General features: G+C 41.0%; 1 protein-coding gene and 2 long non-coding RNA genes across 3 annotated transcripts in view; 2 read left to right on the top strand and 1 right to left on the bottom strand.

Annotated features, from left to right (window-relative positions):
- ABCB7 (ATP binding cassette subfamily B member 7) overlaps positions 1-4,145 on the top strand; it is a 53,018-nt gene extending 48,873 nt beyond the window's left edge. The window contains exon 16 of the mRNA XM_082208251.1: positions 2,389-4,145. Coding sequence (XP_082064377.1) covers positions 2,389-2,607 — 219 coding nt within the window. The 3' untranslated portion in view covers positions 2,608-4,145. The remainder of the gene's footprint in view (positions 1-2,388) is intronic.
- LOC309524000 lies at positions 2,650-4,962 on the bottom strand. The gene is made up of 2 exons (XR_014215734.1): positions 4,839-4,962; positions 2,650-4,529 (listed from the first exon to the last, which is right to left on the bottom strand). It is a non-coding gene; the product is annotated as an uncharacterized lncRNA (long non-coding RNA).
- Positions 4,852-6,109, top strand: LOC309523988. The gene is made up of 2 exons (XR_014215715.1): positions 4,852-5,149; positions 5,705-6,109. It is a non-coding gene; the product is annotated as an uncharacterized lncRNA (long non-coding RNA).
- The last annotated feature ends 9,744 nt before the right edge of the window (positions 6,110-15,853 follow it).

Genomic DNA, 15,853 nt, shown 5'->3' with positions numbered 1-15,853 from the left:
TCCCCATGGACATTTCTTTTGCAGCAAGATACTCTTTACTAAATGAGAAATTTAATACACCATACCCTGTTGCAGTTAGATCATCTCTAGTATTTTATTTTATTTTTTGCTTTAAATAAATTGTAACCCACATTTCCACAAAACTCCCCAAGGCAACTTGCATCAAATTTGCTAACAGCAAACTCCACTGTCCAAATGCCAGTTCCATGCACAAGGGGGGAGGTATCATCAGACTCAAGGGGAACACTGTGGTTTGCAGAAGTAACAAAAATAGATTCAGAAAGAAAACTGAGGTGGGTGAGGGAAAACAGCCCGATGAGGATCAAACATGTTCAGCAGTCACAAATGTTGACTGTTGGAGTCGGGAGACATGATAGACAGAAAATCAGGTTTAGGAGAGAGAAATGGTGTATCGCTGAAAAGCCTCTGGGTGAGGGACCCCAAAAGGAGCACTCAGTATATAATCATTCTACTTTGGGTCCCACACCCACTTATTTTTTAAAAATTCAATAAAATAAAGACCAAATGACTTTTAAAAAAAAAGCAGTGGGGGGAAATCAACAAATTCTGGGGGAAAGTAACAAGATAAAAATGTTTTTTAAGTGGCTCTTACAGTTTCCGGTTCAACAATGAATTCTTCATTGTTGCTTATTTAGAACTTCCGTGTTGTTCCTCTTATTAAATATACGAGTTACGCAGAAGAATTTAGAGCAGAGAACTACTAAATTCTTCATTTCAAATTTCCAAATGCACTTTTGTTGCTCGTTTTAGGATTACTATCTGGCAGGATAGGGCCTGTTTGAATAATGCTGTATGTACTGCAAAAGAGTTATGCTAGTCTGCTGTCTCTGCCTGGGACCCAAATATGGGGCATGTGTGTTCAGGAAATAAAGTAGAACAGTGTTTGTTCCTTCACTGGTGGGAATGGCTGCAAGGGAAACCACTTGAAAACCTTAAGCTGCTCATACACAGTTCTCTCCCATGTGCATGTGCATGTACCCTCTTTTGGGGGGGGATCTGTTTTAGTGGAGTAGCTTTCATTTCTGTGATTTTCCTTGATGAGACAATTAGTAATAGCAGCCCAGTTTCTTTTAAAGTGCCTTGCACCACTGCCACTACCAATCTTTTACAACAGAGTGCTGGTTGTGAGACAGCCATCTTTTCCCATTGTCTCTCTTCTATGTATTTCTAACCCCAGTTTTTGTAACACCAATTTTTTTAAAAGGATCTATGGAGATGGATCCTGCAAATTTCAGGCTGGTTAGCTTAATGTTTGTCCTGGGAAAACTGGTGGAAATTGTGGTTAAAAATAAAATAACCAAGCGTATAGAAGAACAAGTTGTAATGAAGCAGAGCCAGCATGGCTTCTGCAAGGGCAAGTCCTGTCTCATGAACCTATCAGATACTTTGAGAGTGCCAACAAGCATATAGATAAAGATGATCTGGTTGACAATAATGTACCTGGACTTTCAAAAAGCTTTCAGCAAAGTACATCATCAAGGACTCCTGAGTAAGCTTAACTGCCAAGGAATAAGAGGAGAGGTCCTCTTGTGGTTCAGAAATTGGTTAAGTTGCAGGAAGCAAAGAGTATGTATAAATGGACAGTTCTTCACATGGAGAGGTGTAGAAAGTGGAATCCTCCAATGATTAATATTGCAACCTGTGCTTTTTAACTGGTTTATAAACAATCTAGAGTTAAGAGTGAGAGTGAAGTGGCCATGTTTGCTGATACTAAATTGTCTAGGATTGTTAAAACCTAAAGAGATTGTGAAGAGCTCCCAAAGGACTTTTGCAGTTCAATGTAAACGAGTGTAAAGTGATGCATGTCAGGGCCCAAGCATCTAAATTTCACACGGGGCCTGAACTGGCAGTGACTGGCTAGAAATGAGGCCTTGGGGTCATAGCAGTTAGCTTGATAAATATGTTGACCCAGGGTGCGGCAGCTGTGGGAAAGGCAAATTCCATGCTAGCGATCATTAGGAAATGAAGAATAAGCTGTCTATAGCACAACTCCTTTATATAAATCTATGGTGCAACTGCTTCTAAAATACTGTGTGCAGTTCTGGTTACCTCACTTCAAAAAGGATATTGTCAAGTTCATAAAGGTTCAAAGAGGAGCAAACAAAATGATCAGGGGGGTGGAAAAACTGCTATGAGGAAAAGTTGCAGTATTTAGAACTTTTTGGTTTATAGACAAGTAAGAGGTGGCATTATAGATGAGCTAAGATGTAAGAAGGGCATGGAAGAAAGGAGACAACACTGAGTATACACAAGTAGCCAAGGGTGCTCTTTCCTTATTCAAAATCAGGGTGACTATATGTGCACTGTTTGTTCCTTCCTGCTCGAGTCTGTTTTGATCACTGCCTTCATGTTTTTTTAAAAAAACAGGGTAAAGTTGCAGAGCGTGGCAGGCATATAGATCTCCTTACCAGTCCCAGCAGCCTCTACTATGAAATGTGGCACACGCAGAGCAGCAGGATGCTGAACAGAAATACTACCGAGAGGTGGGAGGAGAAAACCAATCACCTGTCCAAAGACGAGGAAAGGAAAAAGCTGCAAGAAGAGATCATCAACAGTGTGAAAGGCTGTGGGAATTGTTCTTGCTGAGTGTGAGCTCAATTCCTGTCCCCTTCTTCATCCCAACCCTGGTTTAAGGGTGGCACAAATTCACACTGAAGCTGTTTTCTGCATTCAACAGAAGAAACAGTTCAGAGATTTTGTTGTCCATGTTAAAAAATAAAGAAAAAGCTTTTTCTCGTGGAACACAAGTTCTTTAACCAAAGGATGGTTTTACATCTGCCTCCCCTTACCTCAGATATTAATGAAGTCATAGGAATCAAGTCAAAACTGCCTCAGAACATCGGATTGATAAAATGTTTTTGGTGAAAGACATGTATACACTTTTTCAGCAATTGTTTGTAAAGTGCTGTAAATCCCTTTGCTCTGGCCAGAATATAATAATCTGACCTGCCTTGTGAAATGTTTGCGTTATATTGCTCTTCACCACTGATGGTGGATTAGAAATGTTTTTATATATCGGTTTTAACAAAAGCCAGTTAACTCAAATGTCTCTGTTAGTGAAGAAATTGATTTTTTAAACATTCTTTAATGATCGTTGGGTTTGTTAGAATTTGTATCCTTTTGTAAAGAATAATGGATTTCAAGCCTGTGGCAGCAAATTCAAAACAGAAAGATTTCTGCTTAGTCCCTTAACTCATTCCCTTTCTTGTAGCACAAGGGGAAAATACATATTTCTGGGGGGACTAAGATCCCAAAATTATGAAGGGAATGGTTCTTTTTAAATGATCAGTGTACCTTGCAAGGTAAAATAATGAAGGTTAGTTATCTCCATTCTCAGCTACTCCTGGAAGTGCAGAAGTAATTGATTCTCACCCCCCCCCAATAATTTTTATAAATTTTTAAAATACAGTGTTATCAAACAGGATCTGATGACAGCACACATAGTCCATATACAACTATAGACCACTGTCAAGCAAAACAAACATAAAATAAAACCAAAATAAATAAACTACATGTATATGACTGCACAGAAGGCAGCAACTGGAACTATTTATAGTATAGACACAGTGGAAATTAATTGAAGTATTCAAATGCCCTGAGACACTGTATCAGCTGTATTCATTTGTAGGCCCGGTGGGGTCCTTGGCTATGTACTTCCTTTTTCTTTAGTCCTTGAGGACTCTCGGCTTCTTCATTAGTTTTTCCAGCAAGGCAATATACCACACAGTAGTTTACCAAGTAGTAAGATTGACCCTATCTACATTTTCCCAAAAATCTGTGATGGTCATTCTTAAGCCTATTTAGTGTCTGGGTTCATATCTGAGCAAAATTCTATGAATATTTAAGTTACACCTTTTGAATAGTGTGAAGAAAAGAATGAAACTTTCAGGAAATGATTCTGTTAAATTCCAATGAAAATTCAATACAAATATTGTCTGTTATTGTTTTACCAATAAGTCAGTTTTCTGTTGAGCGGTGCAGCATGTCTTCAGATCTGTGGGCGCCGTTAGGAGTCCCTATCATTTGGGCCCAAGTAGGTTGTTAAGTGTTGATGAAGAAAATGTATTTATGTAATAAATTGGTGTATGACATGACTTTGATTAAAAATATACCATTCTCATAAACAGTGACTCTTCTAAACTTTTCACATATTAGGTTGATGACATTTAGTCCAGATAGACTTACCTGTTACTGTTGAGTTCTAGTTTTGTGGCATTTTCTTTGTTCCTATTGCAGGTTTTTCTCCTTAAGGAAGCATCTGGTGGAGAGCTGTAAATAAAGAAGCATGTTAGCTGTTGAGCACATTCTGTATACTTTGGGCTTAAGTACAGTTTAAAAACTGTAAATGTGTTCTCATTCATTACCTTTACTCTGAAGAACTATGTTTCTTTGTTAATATCCTCAATTTTGTTGAAAAATAGTAGTAGTTTTGCATTATGGATGGTCTTTACATTTTGGCTTTTGATATTTGCTACAAAGCTGGCATTGATATTTATTATATTTTTACACTCATTTAGATAGATAGATAGATAGATTCTTTATTGTCATTACACAAGTGCAACATTGCACAAAGTGCAACGAAATTGGATGCCATCCCTTAAAACAACAAAAGCAAGACAACAACAACAACAAAACAAACCACATTCCAGCCACACCCACACCACACCCATCAAACTCCCAGGTCACACTAACGAGTTACAGCATTCAAAAGGGCCACAGCTCTTGGATAGAAACTGTTTTTCAGTCTATTTGTCTTTGACTTGATGTTTCTATATCTTCTGCCAGAAGGCAGTAGTGCAAACAGACATATTGAAAACATTACAACATATTGAAAACTTATATTGGACCTGGTAGGATTCTATCTGAGCTCAAATGTCATTTATATATATAGGTTATGCAAGGCAATCTTGGTTTTGCCTTTTGAGGCAACTGGATGTTGTAATGTAACACCAAATCTTGCCATGCAAAACACTGAAGCTGTTTAGTAGTCATAGACAACAGCTGTAGAATCTCTTGGCTCTATAAACATCTCTGCATGTTCTAATGATGCAAAGAGGGGTCATTTTGCCATAGCTTAACCAGATACAAAATAAAAGCATGTAACATCAAAATGGGGCAGGCTAGATCAGTGTTTCCCAACCGGTGTTCCGCGGCACACTACTGTGCCGTGAGACATTGGCTGGTGTGCCGTGGGAGGGAGGCGGGCGAGTCGGGCGGTGAGAGGCGGCGGCGGCGAGGATCCGCGTCGAGCCGGGGGCGGCTCCGCGGTGGTGGTGCCGAGCGGCGGGGCAGCGCGTGCAAAAGGGAGGAGCGCGAGACAGCGGAGGAGCAGGAGGCCGGCATGTCCGGACAGCAGCAGCAACTCCCGGCGACAGCTCCTCAAGCCCCGCCGCCGCCCCTCCTCCGCCCGCTATCGCCGCCGCCACCACAACAGCCGCCGCCGCCGCCTCAGTTGCCGCCGTCCCCCAGTCCCTCACTCTGCTGCCTCTTCCCACCCCCAAAGCTTGGAGGTTCCCCGGCAAGGGGGAGGGAAAAAACTTTCACTTTCGTGCGTCCCTCCCGGCGTGACGCTGCGCGCTGACGTCACGGGGCGGGGCTTTAATGGTGGTGTGCCGCGAGATTTTTTTTCAGTAAACAGGTGTGCCGTTGCCCAAAAAAGTTTGGGAAACACTGGGCTAGATAGTGGTAAGTCCTGCAGGATCTTCCATTTCATTGCTTGCCTCTTGCTTGCAAGCTGAAGTATGGAGTACATGATGAGCCCAAAGCCAGTACCTGTTTTCCACCTAGGTAGAGTCCTAGTTATTAACTGGTGTCAGATCTGTCCCCCTGTATGCCTTTGTAGAGGGGGTAGTTACGGCTTAAAATTGTTTGCTTCTTCTAACAACTTAGACATAACTCCTAAATAGTTGCAATTAATGAGCAAACTCCTTAAACACAGAATGCTGTGAAATAGCCGGGGGGGGGGGGGATACTGTTAGCCAGCACATTGACTGTTGATAGGCAGACCTCTCTGGAGATTCTTTTGGCTTTTATTCCTGACTGCGTTTTTATTCCTAATGACATCATTAAAACAACAACAACATTGAAATTATATCCAGTCTTTATTTCAGTTGCAACTTGTACAGTAGAGATAGTAGTGCCCCCCAAAGCACCCATAGTAAAATAGTTGTATACAAAACATTTATCAGGAAGTTACTTTATCATAATTTATTTATTGTGTGTGTAGATAATTATTACTAGAATAAATTATTTCTGAATACAAATGGGTGTCCTGTTAACATGGCTTATTATAGTAGCCAGCTTCAACAACAGTTCCAGGAGGGAAAACCCAACATTTTCTCTGTCCCTTGTACAGAAGAGAAGCCCTGATCACATCTACCCTGGCAGAGCAGCCTTGCAATTATTCTGTAACATAAGTGATATGAGAAGAAATCGTGGTGTTTTGAGTTCTAATAGTGGTTGGTAGAAAATCTTGCATGACTGTTTGGAAGAAGGGAGAGCTTTTTATGTGCCTTGTCACCTCCCACAATGATCTGTCTCATTATCAGAAGTGTGAATGTTGCCCTGCCTAATGATTTTAGACCACACCTTTTAATCTAGCTATGGTCACAGTTCGCCTTTAGCCTATCTGTGCCAGGGAAGATGTTGAATCAAAGCTTTCTAATTGTGCAGCCACAAAGTATTTAGATCAGAAAGATGTTATTGGATAGGAACCTGCTTTTCTGAAAGTAGTAAGAATACCTTCTCTCTTCTGTTCTCTCACCTCACCAAAGAAAATTCTTGAACTCAGCTTGGAAGTGGTTGCAATATTCACTAAGCATAGCTACAGCCACCTTGTGGTTTGTTTTAATTATACTTTCCTCCAAGGAGCTTTCCCTACTTTTTATCCTGACAGCAACACTGTGAGGTAAGTTCAGCTGGGAGATAGTGACTGGCCATTAATTGCCTACTGAGCCTCATAGCTGAGGCTATTTGAACCCAGGTCTGGTAGTCTAAGCACTATATCATACTGGCTCTTGACTGCAGTAGGAGTGAGGACAGAGCCTGGATTGAGAGGAAAGGAGCTGGAGGCAGCTGGAGGAAATTGATGGAGACCTGCATCTCCTCCTTTTGTCAGAACCAGCCAGAAAGCTGGCTGAATTCAAAAAGTGTCCAGGTAAGTATATATTGCCCATGCCAGGATATTTGATGTCTTAAATCTACTCCCCTTGCCTTAAATTGACAATTGTACACGATATGCTTTGCTAGGCTTGCAGAAACAAGTTTTTAGCAGGCACGGAAAGCACAATGAAGGTGCCTACATAATGTCTGGTCAGGGAGTTCCGGAGAAGTAGGTGGCATCGCACTGAAGAATTGTTCCTTGGAAGTGCAGGACAAACATTTTGTGGCACTCGTAAAAGGTTTCAGTTCCATGGCTTGAAGCAGCCAAGTGGGTCCTAAGTTGCTAAGGACTTCATTTACTAACAGTAACACCTTGATTTTGGCCTGGTAGCCAAAGAGCACGTGGTGGCAATGGGAACTGGAGTGTGGCTTTCCCCTGTTTAACTCTGGGGCAAGTGGTATGGTAAAGGTAAAGGTACCCCTGACCGTTGGGTCTAGTCGCGGACAACTTGGGTTGTGGTTGCGCTCATCTCGCTCTATAGGCCAAGGGAGCTGGCGTTTGTCCGCAGACAGCTTCCGGGTCATGTGGCCAGCATGACTAAACCGCTTCTGGCGAACCAGAGTAGCACACGGAAACGCCGTTTACCTTTCCGCCAGAGTGGTACCTATTTCTCTATTTGCACTTGAAGTGCTTTCAAACTGCTAGGGGGGCAGGAGCTGGGGCCGAGCAACGGGAGCTCACCCCATCTCAGGGATTCGAACCACTGACCAAATTGGCAAGCCCTAGGCTCTGTGGACCCACCTCTTAGTTCTTTCTCAGATTAATTAATAGGGAGCTTCCTGGCCGGCGGTGACCCAGGTTGGAAACTGTTATTAATCAGTTTTCAACATTTGTATCCTGCCTTTCTATAGGAATATTCAAGGAGCTATTCGAGCACACGTGAGTTCCAAATAATAAGACTGGAGGCATACAAATTTAATTAATTAATTAATAATAGAATTACATTGGCACATACAGCAGCAAGCGGGATCAATCTTTTAAAGCTGCCTGCTGAGAACAATATGTCTTGGCTGTCCACCAAATGGCGCAAAACACACTTTTTGTTTCTTTTGGTGGGACATTCTACCATCTGGGAGCCACCACAGACAAAGCCTTGTCCAAACACCTGCCATAGTTCAAACAGTTTTGGTAGCAAATTACGTTTTCTGATGGAAATTTTGCAAGGGCAGGTTGATCTGCATGTATGTAATTTCTTATTCACATAGTAAATTATTGGGGGGGGGGGAACCAATCTCTTGACTAGTTTTTATCAGGAGGTCTTCAGCATTTGTGAAACACTCCACAGAAGCTTACCTAGTAGCGTTCTGCTGCCTTGTTAGCTTAACTTGGGTTTTTATTATTCTTGATTTCTCAAATGTCTTCGTTGCTTTTTAACAAAAGTAATACAAAGCTACTTACAACAATGAATAGAACATATATATGGGGGTGTTGTTTTTTGCATTTTTTGAAAAAACGGAAATCAAGTGATTGGGGCCCTTCTTTGTTTTTTTTTTAAGGCTTGCAAGTAGTTTACAAAAAAGTAACAACACCAGTAATGTTAACAAAAAAGAAAAGTCAACAACAATATTGCTAAGACTTTCAAAAAGCTGAAATGACAATAGACTAAGCACAAATTAAAATTCACACTGACTTTCCAAACACCTGTATGGGCTTGTCTAAACAAAAATGTTTTTGTGAAGGCGCCTGCTATCAATAGGCAGGGACTTCCAAGGTAGGCGATGCCACACTGAAAGCTCAAGTTCTTACAAATGCAGAACAGGTATTATGTGACTCCTGTAACAGTACCAGTTCTGCTGATTGAAGTGGTCAAGTGGGTGTATATGGGGTAAGGCAATATCACAGGTGAACTGGTCCCAAGTTGTTAAGGGTTTTATATATGAATACCTTGAACTTGGCCCAGGAGCAAATCAACCAGTGCTGATCTGTGAACACTTGTCTCTGAATCACTGTTTCTGGTAGGTTTAGGAAGAGATGATGCTCTGCATCCTTTCAGCATGTAGCTCCAACTCCACCTAAGTTTTCTTCGGTATATACAGCCACCATCATTGCATTCTGCCCTTCATCGATCAGGCACAACCCATTGTACTAAATTGTACTGGTTTTTTATGATGTGAAGAAACAACATTTTTAAAAGCTGCCTGAGGCCATACGTAAGGCTAAATCTCAAGAACTGACATATGAATTTGCCATCCTAGCAGCCTGGCACGTTCACTACTGTTCTTCCATGCTTTGTCGCCATCAGTGAAATGGTCAAGGAGAACACATCACTCCAACCTTAAAACATGCCCTTTAAAGTTTTTGGGTTTGTGTGTGAGGGTTTTTGTTTGTTTGTTTGTTTGTTTTTGGAAGGGTGTTACCTACAGTATGAAGAAGTAGAATGTAGTAAGAACTCTGGACTCTGGTTTGTGCATGCAGCATCCTTTTGACTCTCTATTCAAGCAACATGCCTTGAGCTCAGATTTATAGGCCTTGTCCCAGGGAAATTCTGAGAAACAGAAAATAAACATGAATATAGCGAGAGAATGTAAAGTGAAGGTCAGCTGCTTCTACTAGCACTAGTTGAAACTGGTAGTATATTACTGGATTAAAAATGGAAGAAAGAGAACTTGAAGCTTTTGAAATGCAGTCTTGGAACAGCAAGTGTAGAGTTAGAGAGGAAAAACTAATAAAGAGATATTGGAGAGGTACAAGGGCTTAATGCAGAGCGCAGACGAGGCTATCAAGTATGCTAGGGCAAGCTCTAAGAAATACAGGACTAATTGAAAACCTAATGGATGGTAAGTTGAAAGAAAGGAGAACAATAGGAAGGCCTGGATAACAACTCCATAAGGAAATTGAAAAGGAAAAGAAGGAGAAAAACATTGTTGACCGTAAAATGGCTTGGCAGGGATAAGCCTTTAGATTTAAGCTTTTGGAGCTGGAAATGGATTGAATACTGAATACTTATACCAAATGCAAGTGGGCACTCAAAATCTGCCAGAAATCGGGAAGGAGCGTCTCTCTCTTCCATGCCAACTCGGGCTGATGGGAATTGTAGTCCAGCCATCTCTGGAGAGCCACATGTTCCCTTCTATATTGAGTAGTAGTGACTCTCCAAGGATTCAAGTTGGAGTGAAATCATAGAACTGTAGAGTTGGACGTGGTCCAAGGGGTCATTTAGTTCAACCCCCTGTTATAGGAATTCTTATATATATAAAATAAACGTTCATAAATGTACAAGGCAAACACATACATAAGTATATAAACCATGTGTCTGAAATAGTACAAGAGAACCATCCTGAAGCCATTTTGACTCTTCCAGCCACCTCAAAAATTCTCTGCAGTGAGGAAGGAAATGGGAAAACCTCCCCATTGTCTCTCTGCTCATAAATCCTGTCTTAAGGGTGTATTTGTGTATGAATAGGGTGAGCCTGTGACTTGGATTCAGGAACTAAGTATTTAGCATCTCAAAAGGAATGGCCAGGCTGCCCAGGTAAAGTCATCAGTGACCATTATCAGTATCCTACCAGACAGGATTTCTGTTGTAGACCACCCCCTTCAGTGATGTATGTGTGATGTTTTAGGGGGTGGTATTGAGCTACAGGGTGGGTAATTTCAAAAGTCTATATAAGGGCTTGCACACCATTGTTCGGGGTTCCTCTCCTCCCATGCTGCAAGGGGTGAGTAGGGGACCCTGTTGCAACAGTTTAATAAAAGATTGTGCTTACTAGCTGCCTTGCTTCTCAATATTCTCTGGTTGGCCTCTGTTATTTTCTCCTACCAATAGAGAACCTACATAAGGAATCTATACAGCTCTTGAGTACCCCATAAGGGAAAAGGAGCAGTTTTTTTCTTATAACACCCTGCAATGTAGGAATCAGCTAAATAATCCCTGACAGATGGCCATCTAACCTCTGTTTAAAGACCTCCAATGAAGGAGAGTCCACCACATTCCGAGGGAGTCCATTCCACTGTCCAACATCTCTTACAATTAGAAGGTTCTTCGCAGTGATCAGAATCTCCCTTCTTGTCATTTGAATTCATTGATTGGGTCCTTCCCTCTGGAGCAGAAGAAAACATGCTTGGTCCATCTTCCATGTGGCACCCCTTCAGATATTTGAAGAAGGTTATCATGTCTCCTGGGACGTGGGTGGCGCTGTGGGTTCAACCACAGAGCCTAGGGCTTGCCGATCAGAAGGTCAGCGGTTTGAATCCCCGCGATGGGGTGAGCTCCCGTTACTTGGTCCCTGCTCCTGCCAATCTAGCAGTTCAAAAGCACATCAAAGTGCAAGTAGATAAATAGGTACTGCTCCGGTGGGAAGGTAAACGGCGTTTACGTGCGCTGCTCTGGTTCGCCAGAAGCGGCTTAGTCATGCTGGCCACATGACCCGGAAGCTGTACGCTGGCTCCCTCGGCCAATAAAGTGAGATGAGCACCGCAACCACAGAGTCCACGACTGGACCTAATGCTCAGGGCTCCTTTACCTTTTTATCATGCCTCCTCAATTTTCTCCAGCCTAAACATCCCCAACTCCCTCAACCATTCCTCATAATGCTTGGTTTCCAGAGTCTTGGTCAGCCTCCTCTGCCGACATTCCAGCTCGTCAAAATTGTGCAAATTAAATTCAAGCAAGATGGAGAGCTAAAAAGCTCTTTTTACACCAGGTCTGCTTGGGATTACCTGGCATGAAAAAAGCTTTTGAGCTCTCTGCCCACCCGGCATGCTGGCTCTCTGATTACAGGGGATTCATTCTATCTCCCCCCTCATTCCCTAGTCATGGGGCAGCTCCAAGGGTTTGTGTATATGTGATTTTCCTGTCTACGTGGAACCCTTGAAACTGAACCTGAGTGTAAGATGTGATCGTACCGTATATCTAAGCACACATACAGAGGAAAGGGGAAATTATGAGAGACCAAGAAGTGGAGGAGAGCCAGTTGGTTTGTGAAATTTTATGCAAAGCTGAAATGCATACAAAAACCGCTAGGATGAGAATTGTTCTTATCTTGTATACTTTTGAGCTTTGCATGTAAAGTATCACAGACCAACTGGATCTCTTGTGGTTCATTGCCTTTTGGGTTTACTGTTTGCAATTTTTATCTGTGCCTTCCTTTTGAGGATAGCTCTTCGCACATATGATGAAGTGAACTTTAGTCCATGAAAGTAAACGGCACAGCAAATTGTTCTTTTAAAATGGTGTGTGTGTGTGTGTGTGTGTTTCACCTGTTTTGATATACTTCTTCCCCCACCCCACCCCATGAATTTATCTGTGGCCCTCCACAAGGCTGAGTTTCCTGCAACATATTATCAGAGCCATCCCTCTGGAATCTGAGAACCTTAAGGCACACTAGCAGAAATTGGCAATAGTTGCTTAAATTCTGCTACTGGCTGCTCCTTGTTTGTGTTAAGAACTGGTGGAGGACTGCATCAAAGTGCTCTGTGCACACTGTATGGAAAAGTTTATCTGTGGCTGTGCATTTTTAGCCATTGAATATTTGGGCCAACTTAGAGTGTATGTAAAGCTTCAAACAATGTGAATGTTCTGATTATTGATATGACACGAGACCAAAGGCCAATCAATCCATTCAGAGTAAGTGCACAGACCAACCAAGTTAGGTCTATGCAGTGATAGACCACATTATTAAATTATTCTCTACTTTAAAAAACCAAAAATGGCATAGAAGCAATCTATTCAGAACAAAAAGCTAAATTGATAGTGAACAATGTGGTGACAGAAGAGTTTAAAATTGAAAAAGGAACACGACAGGGGTGTCCTTTATCCCCTCTTTTATTTATCTCAGTCCTGGAGGTGCTTTTGAACATGATTAGGGAGGACCGGTTGGTACAAGGGATACAGGTCGGAGTGAAACAATATAAATTGAAAGCTTTTGCAGATGATTTGGTTTTAACATTACAGGAGCCAGAATCTAGTACAAAAAGAGTTTTAGAGCTGATTCATGAGTTTGGTCGGGTGGCGGGATTCCAGCTGAACAAGCAAAAAACCAAGTTTTGGGTAAAAATTTGACACCTCTAGAAACAGATGAGTTTCAGAGGGAAACAGAATTAACTGTGGCTAAAAAAGTGAAATACCTGGGGGTCAATTTGTCCTCCAAAAATTTGAACTTATTTAAGGACAATTATGAAAAATGTTGGTTGGAAATTAAAAAGGATCTAGAAATTTGGTCAAGATTGAAACTTTCCTTGTTGGGTAGAATTGCAGCGGTAAAAATGAATGTATTGCCAAAGATGTTGTTTCTGTTTCAAACTCTACAGATTGTGGACAGAGTGGAATGTTTTGGAAAATGGCAGAAGGACCAAATAAGATTTAAAATACTAACTGATGCAAAAGAAAGAGGGGGGGTTTGCCCTGCCAGACTTAAGGTTATATTATGAAGCTGCAGCCTTCTGCTGGATGAAAGATTGGTTGCTTTTAGAGAACACCGATGTCCTGGATCTGGAAGGGTTTAATAATTCTTTAGGATGGCATGCATATTTGTGGTACGACAAGGTAAAGACTCATAAAATGTTCAAAAACCATATTGTCAGAAAAGCAATATTTATGGTCTGGACAAAATACAAAGACTTATTAGAAGCTAAGACCCCAAGGTGGTTATCACCAGTGGAGGCCAAGGCCCGAAAAAAAACCCAATATGGAGGCCGGCTGGCCGAAATATTGGGAAATAATAGAAAAAAGTGGAGACAATTGGAGGTTACAGAGCTATGAAAAATTAAAGTATAAGATGCAAGACTGGTTTCATTATGCTCAAATTCATGAGGTTTTTAAGTTGGATAAAAAAACAGGATTCCAGGTGGAAAAATCGAAACTAGAGACAGAACTGTTAGAACCAAAGACCAAGGTACTTTCGAGAATGTATAACTTGCTGCTTAAATGGAACACTCAGGATGAGACTGTCAAATCAGCCATGATAAAATGGGCTCAAGACATTGGGTACAACATTATGTTTGAAGACTGGGAAAGGTTATGGACCACTGGTATGAAATTCACGGCATGTAGTGCCTTGAAAGAAAATATTATGAAAATGATATACAGGTGGTACATGACCCCAGTCAAGCTTGCTAAAATATACCATTTGTCTGATAATAAATGTTGGAAATGTAAGGAGGCTGAAGGGACATTCTTTCACCTCTGGTGGACCTGTCCAAAGGTGAGGGCCTTCTGGGAAATGATCTATAATGAATTTAAAAGGGCATTTAAGTATACCTTTCCCAAGAAACCAGAGGCCTTCCTTTTGGGCATTGTCGGCCAGAAAGTGTTAAAGAAGGATAGAATGTTTTTTATGTATGCAACAACAGCAGCAAGAATACTTATCGCAAAGCATTGGAAGACACAAGATTTACCCACACTGGAAGAATGGCATACGCAATTGATGGACTATATGGAACTGGCCGAAATGACTGGCAGAATCCGAGATTGGGGAGAAGAGACGATGGAGGAGGACTGGAAAAAATTCAAGAATTATTTACAAAAACATTACAAGTTATATGAATGTTAAGAATTTGCATGATTTAGAAAATATAGCTCCAGCAATAAGATTTGGTATATTGGAAATTAAGTCATAACTATGAAAGGATCAATGTTTAAAATAACATTGTTTTTATTTCAGGGCAAAAGTAAATTAATAACAAGTATTTTGAACCTAAAAGTGAGCTATCTGAAAGCATTAATAACACATGAAACAAGGTATTAATTTGCTGACATTTTTATTGTAAAGAAAGCAGGGTGAGGGAGACGTGGGGAAGTCCAGTTGGTTATGAAAAAATGTGTTGGAAAGTTGGATTTTTTTATATTTCTTTTCTTTTTTCTTCTTTTGTTATCTTGTCGCATATCTGACTTCATATCTGTATCTGGAAAAAAGCAATAAAAATATCTTAAAAAATAAAAATAAAAAACCAAACTAAACCCTGTCCTTGAAAAGACAGCATGCCTCACCTTCTCCATATGCTTGGTTTTCTGTGTTCCGAGAGAGCAAGTGTGTTATATGGTATTAAGTATTAAAGCTCTCCCCCCACTCCACATTCTGAGGTGGTACAGTCAATGAGTACAGCACTCTGAACTGCATCATCATCATCATTTCATGATAATCAAGAGTTGAAGTCAAAGCAAGATAAAACATATAAAACAAACTTTACCAAAATAAAGTGTTAGCAATATACTTATTATTATTTCCAATTCTGGGTTAATTAAAAGGTCAAGGTTTACTTCATTCGTCTGAATTTTGTCTTATAGGTGAACTTCCTTTTGTTTGCTCCCCCATCTCCCAAATATGCAGATTGGCTATAAGGCACCTTTGTATTCTTGCTTTGTATAGGGAAACTTTTTCAGCCCTTCAAATATTTATTAATTATGCTGAAGCAAGGAGGTAGGAGCGGACATGTCCTTGTTGGGTTCCCATTTTTCCCAGTCTTAAGTTCAGTTCTCCACATTTTCACACCAGTCTGCAATGGTGTCCCCCCCCCAAAAAAAAGATGCTTTCAGGAAAAATTATCAGTAGTGCTGATTTCTCCTCTTATACACATTTTTTGTATGTAATTTGTATGCAATTTTACTTACGGTAATATACATATACATATTTCACCTCACCCTGCCCTGCCCTGCCCCATGGTCCTGTATTTTGCCAAGCAAAGGTGGCAACCCTAGCAATACTGACTAGGACTGATGGAAGTTGAAGTCCA

This window comes from Podarcis vaucheri (genome assembly GCF_965113315.1).
Source record: "Podarcis vaucheri genome assembly, chromosome: Z".
Lineage (NCBI taxonomy): Eukaryota > Metazoa > Chordata > Lepidosauria > Squamata > Lacertidae > Podarcis > Podarcis vaucheri.
Note: the sequence above shows the minus strand (reverse complement) of the source record. Positions and strands in the feature narration are given on the sequence as shown.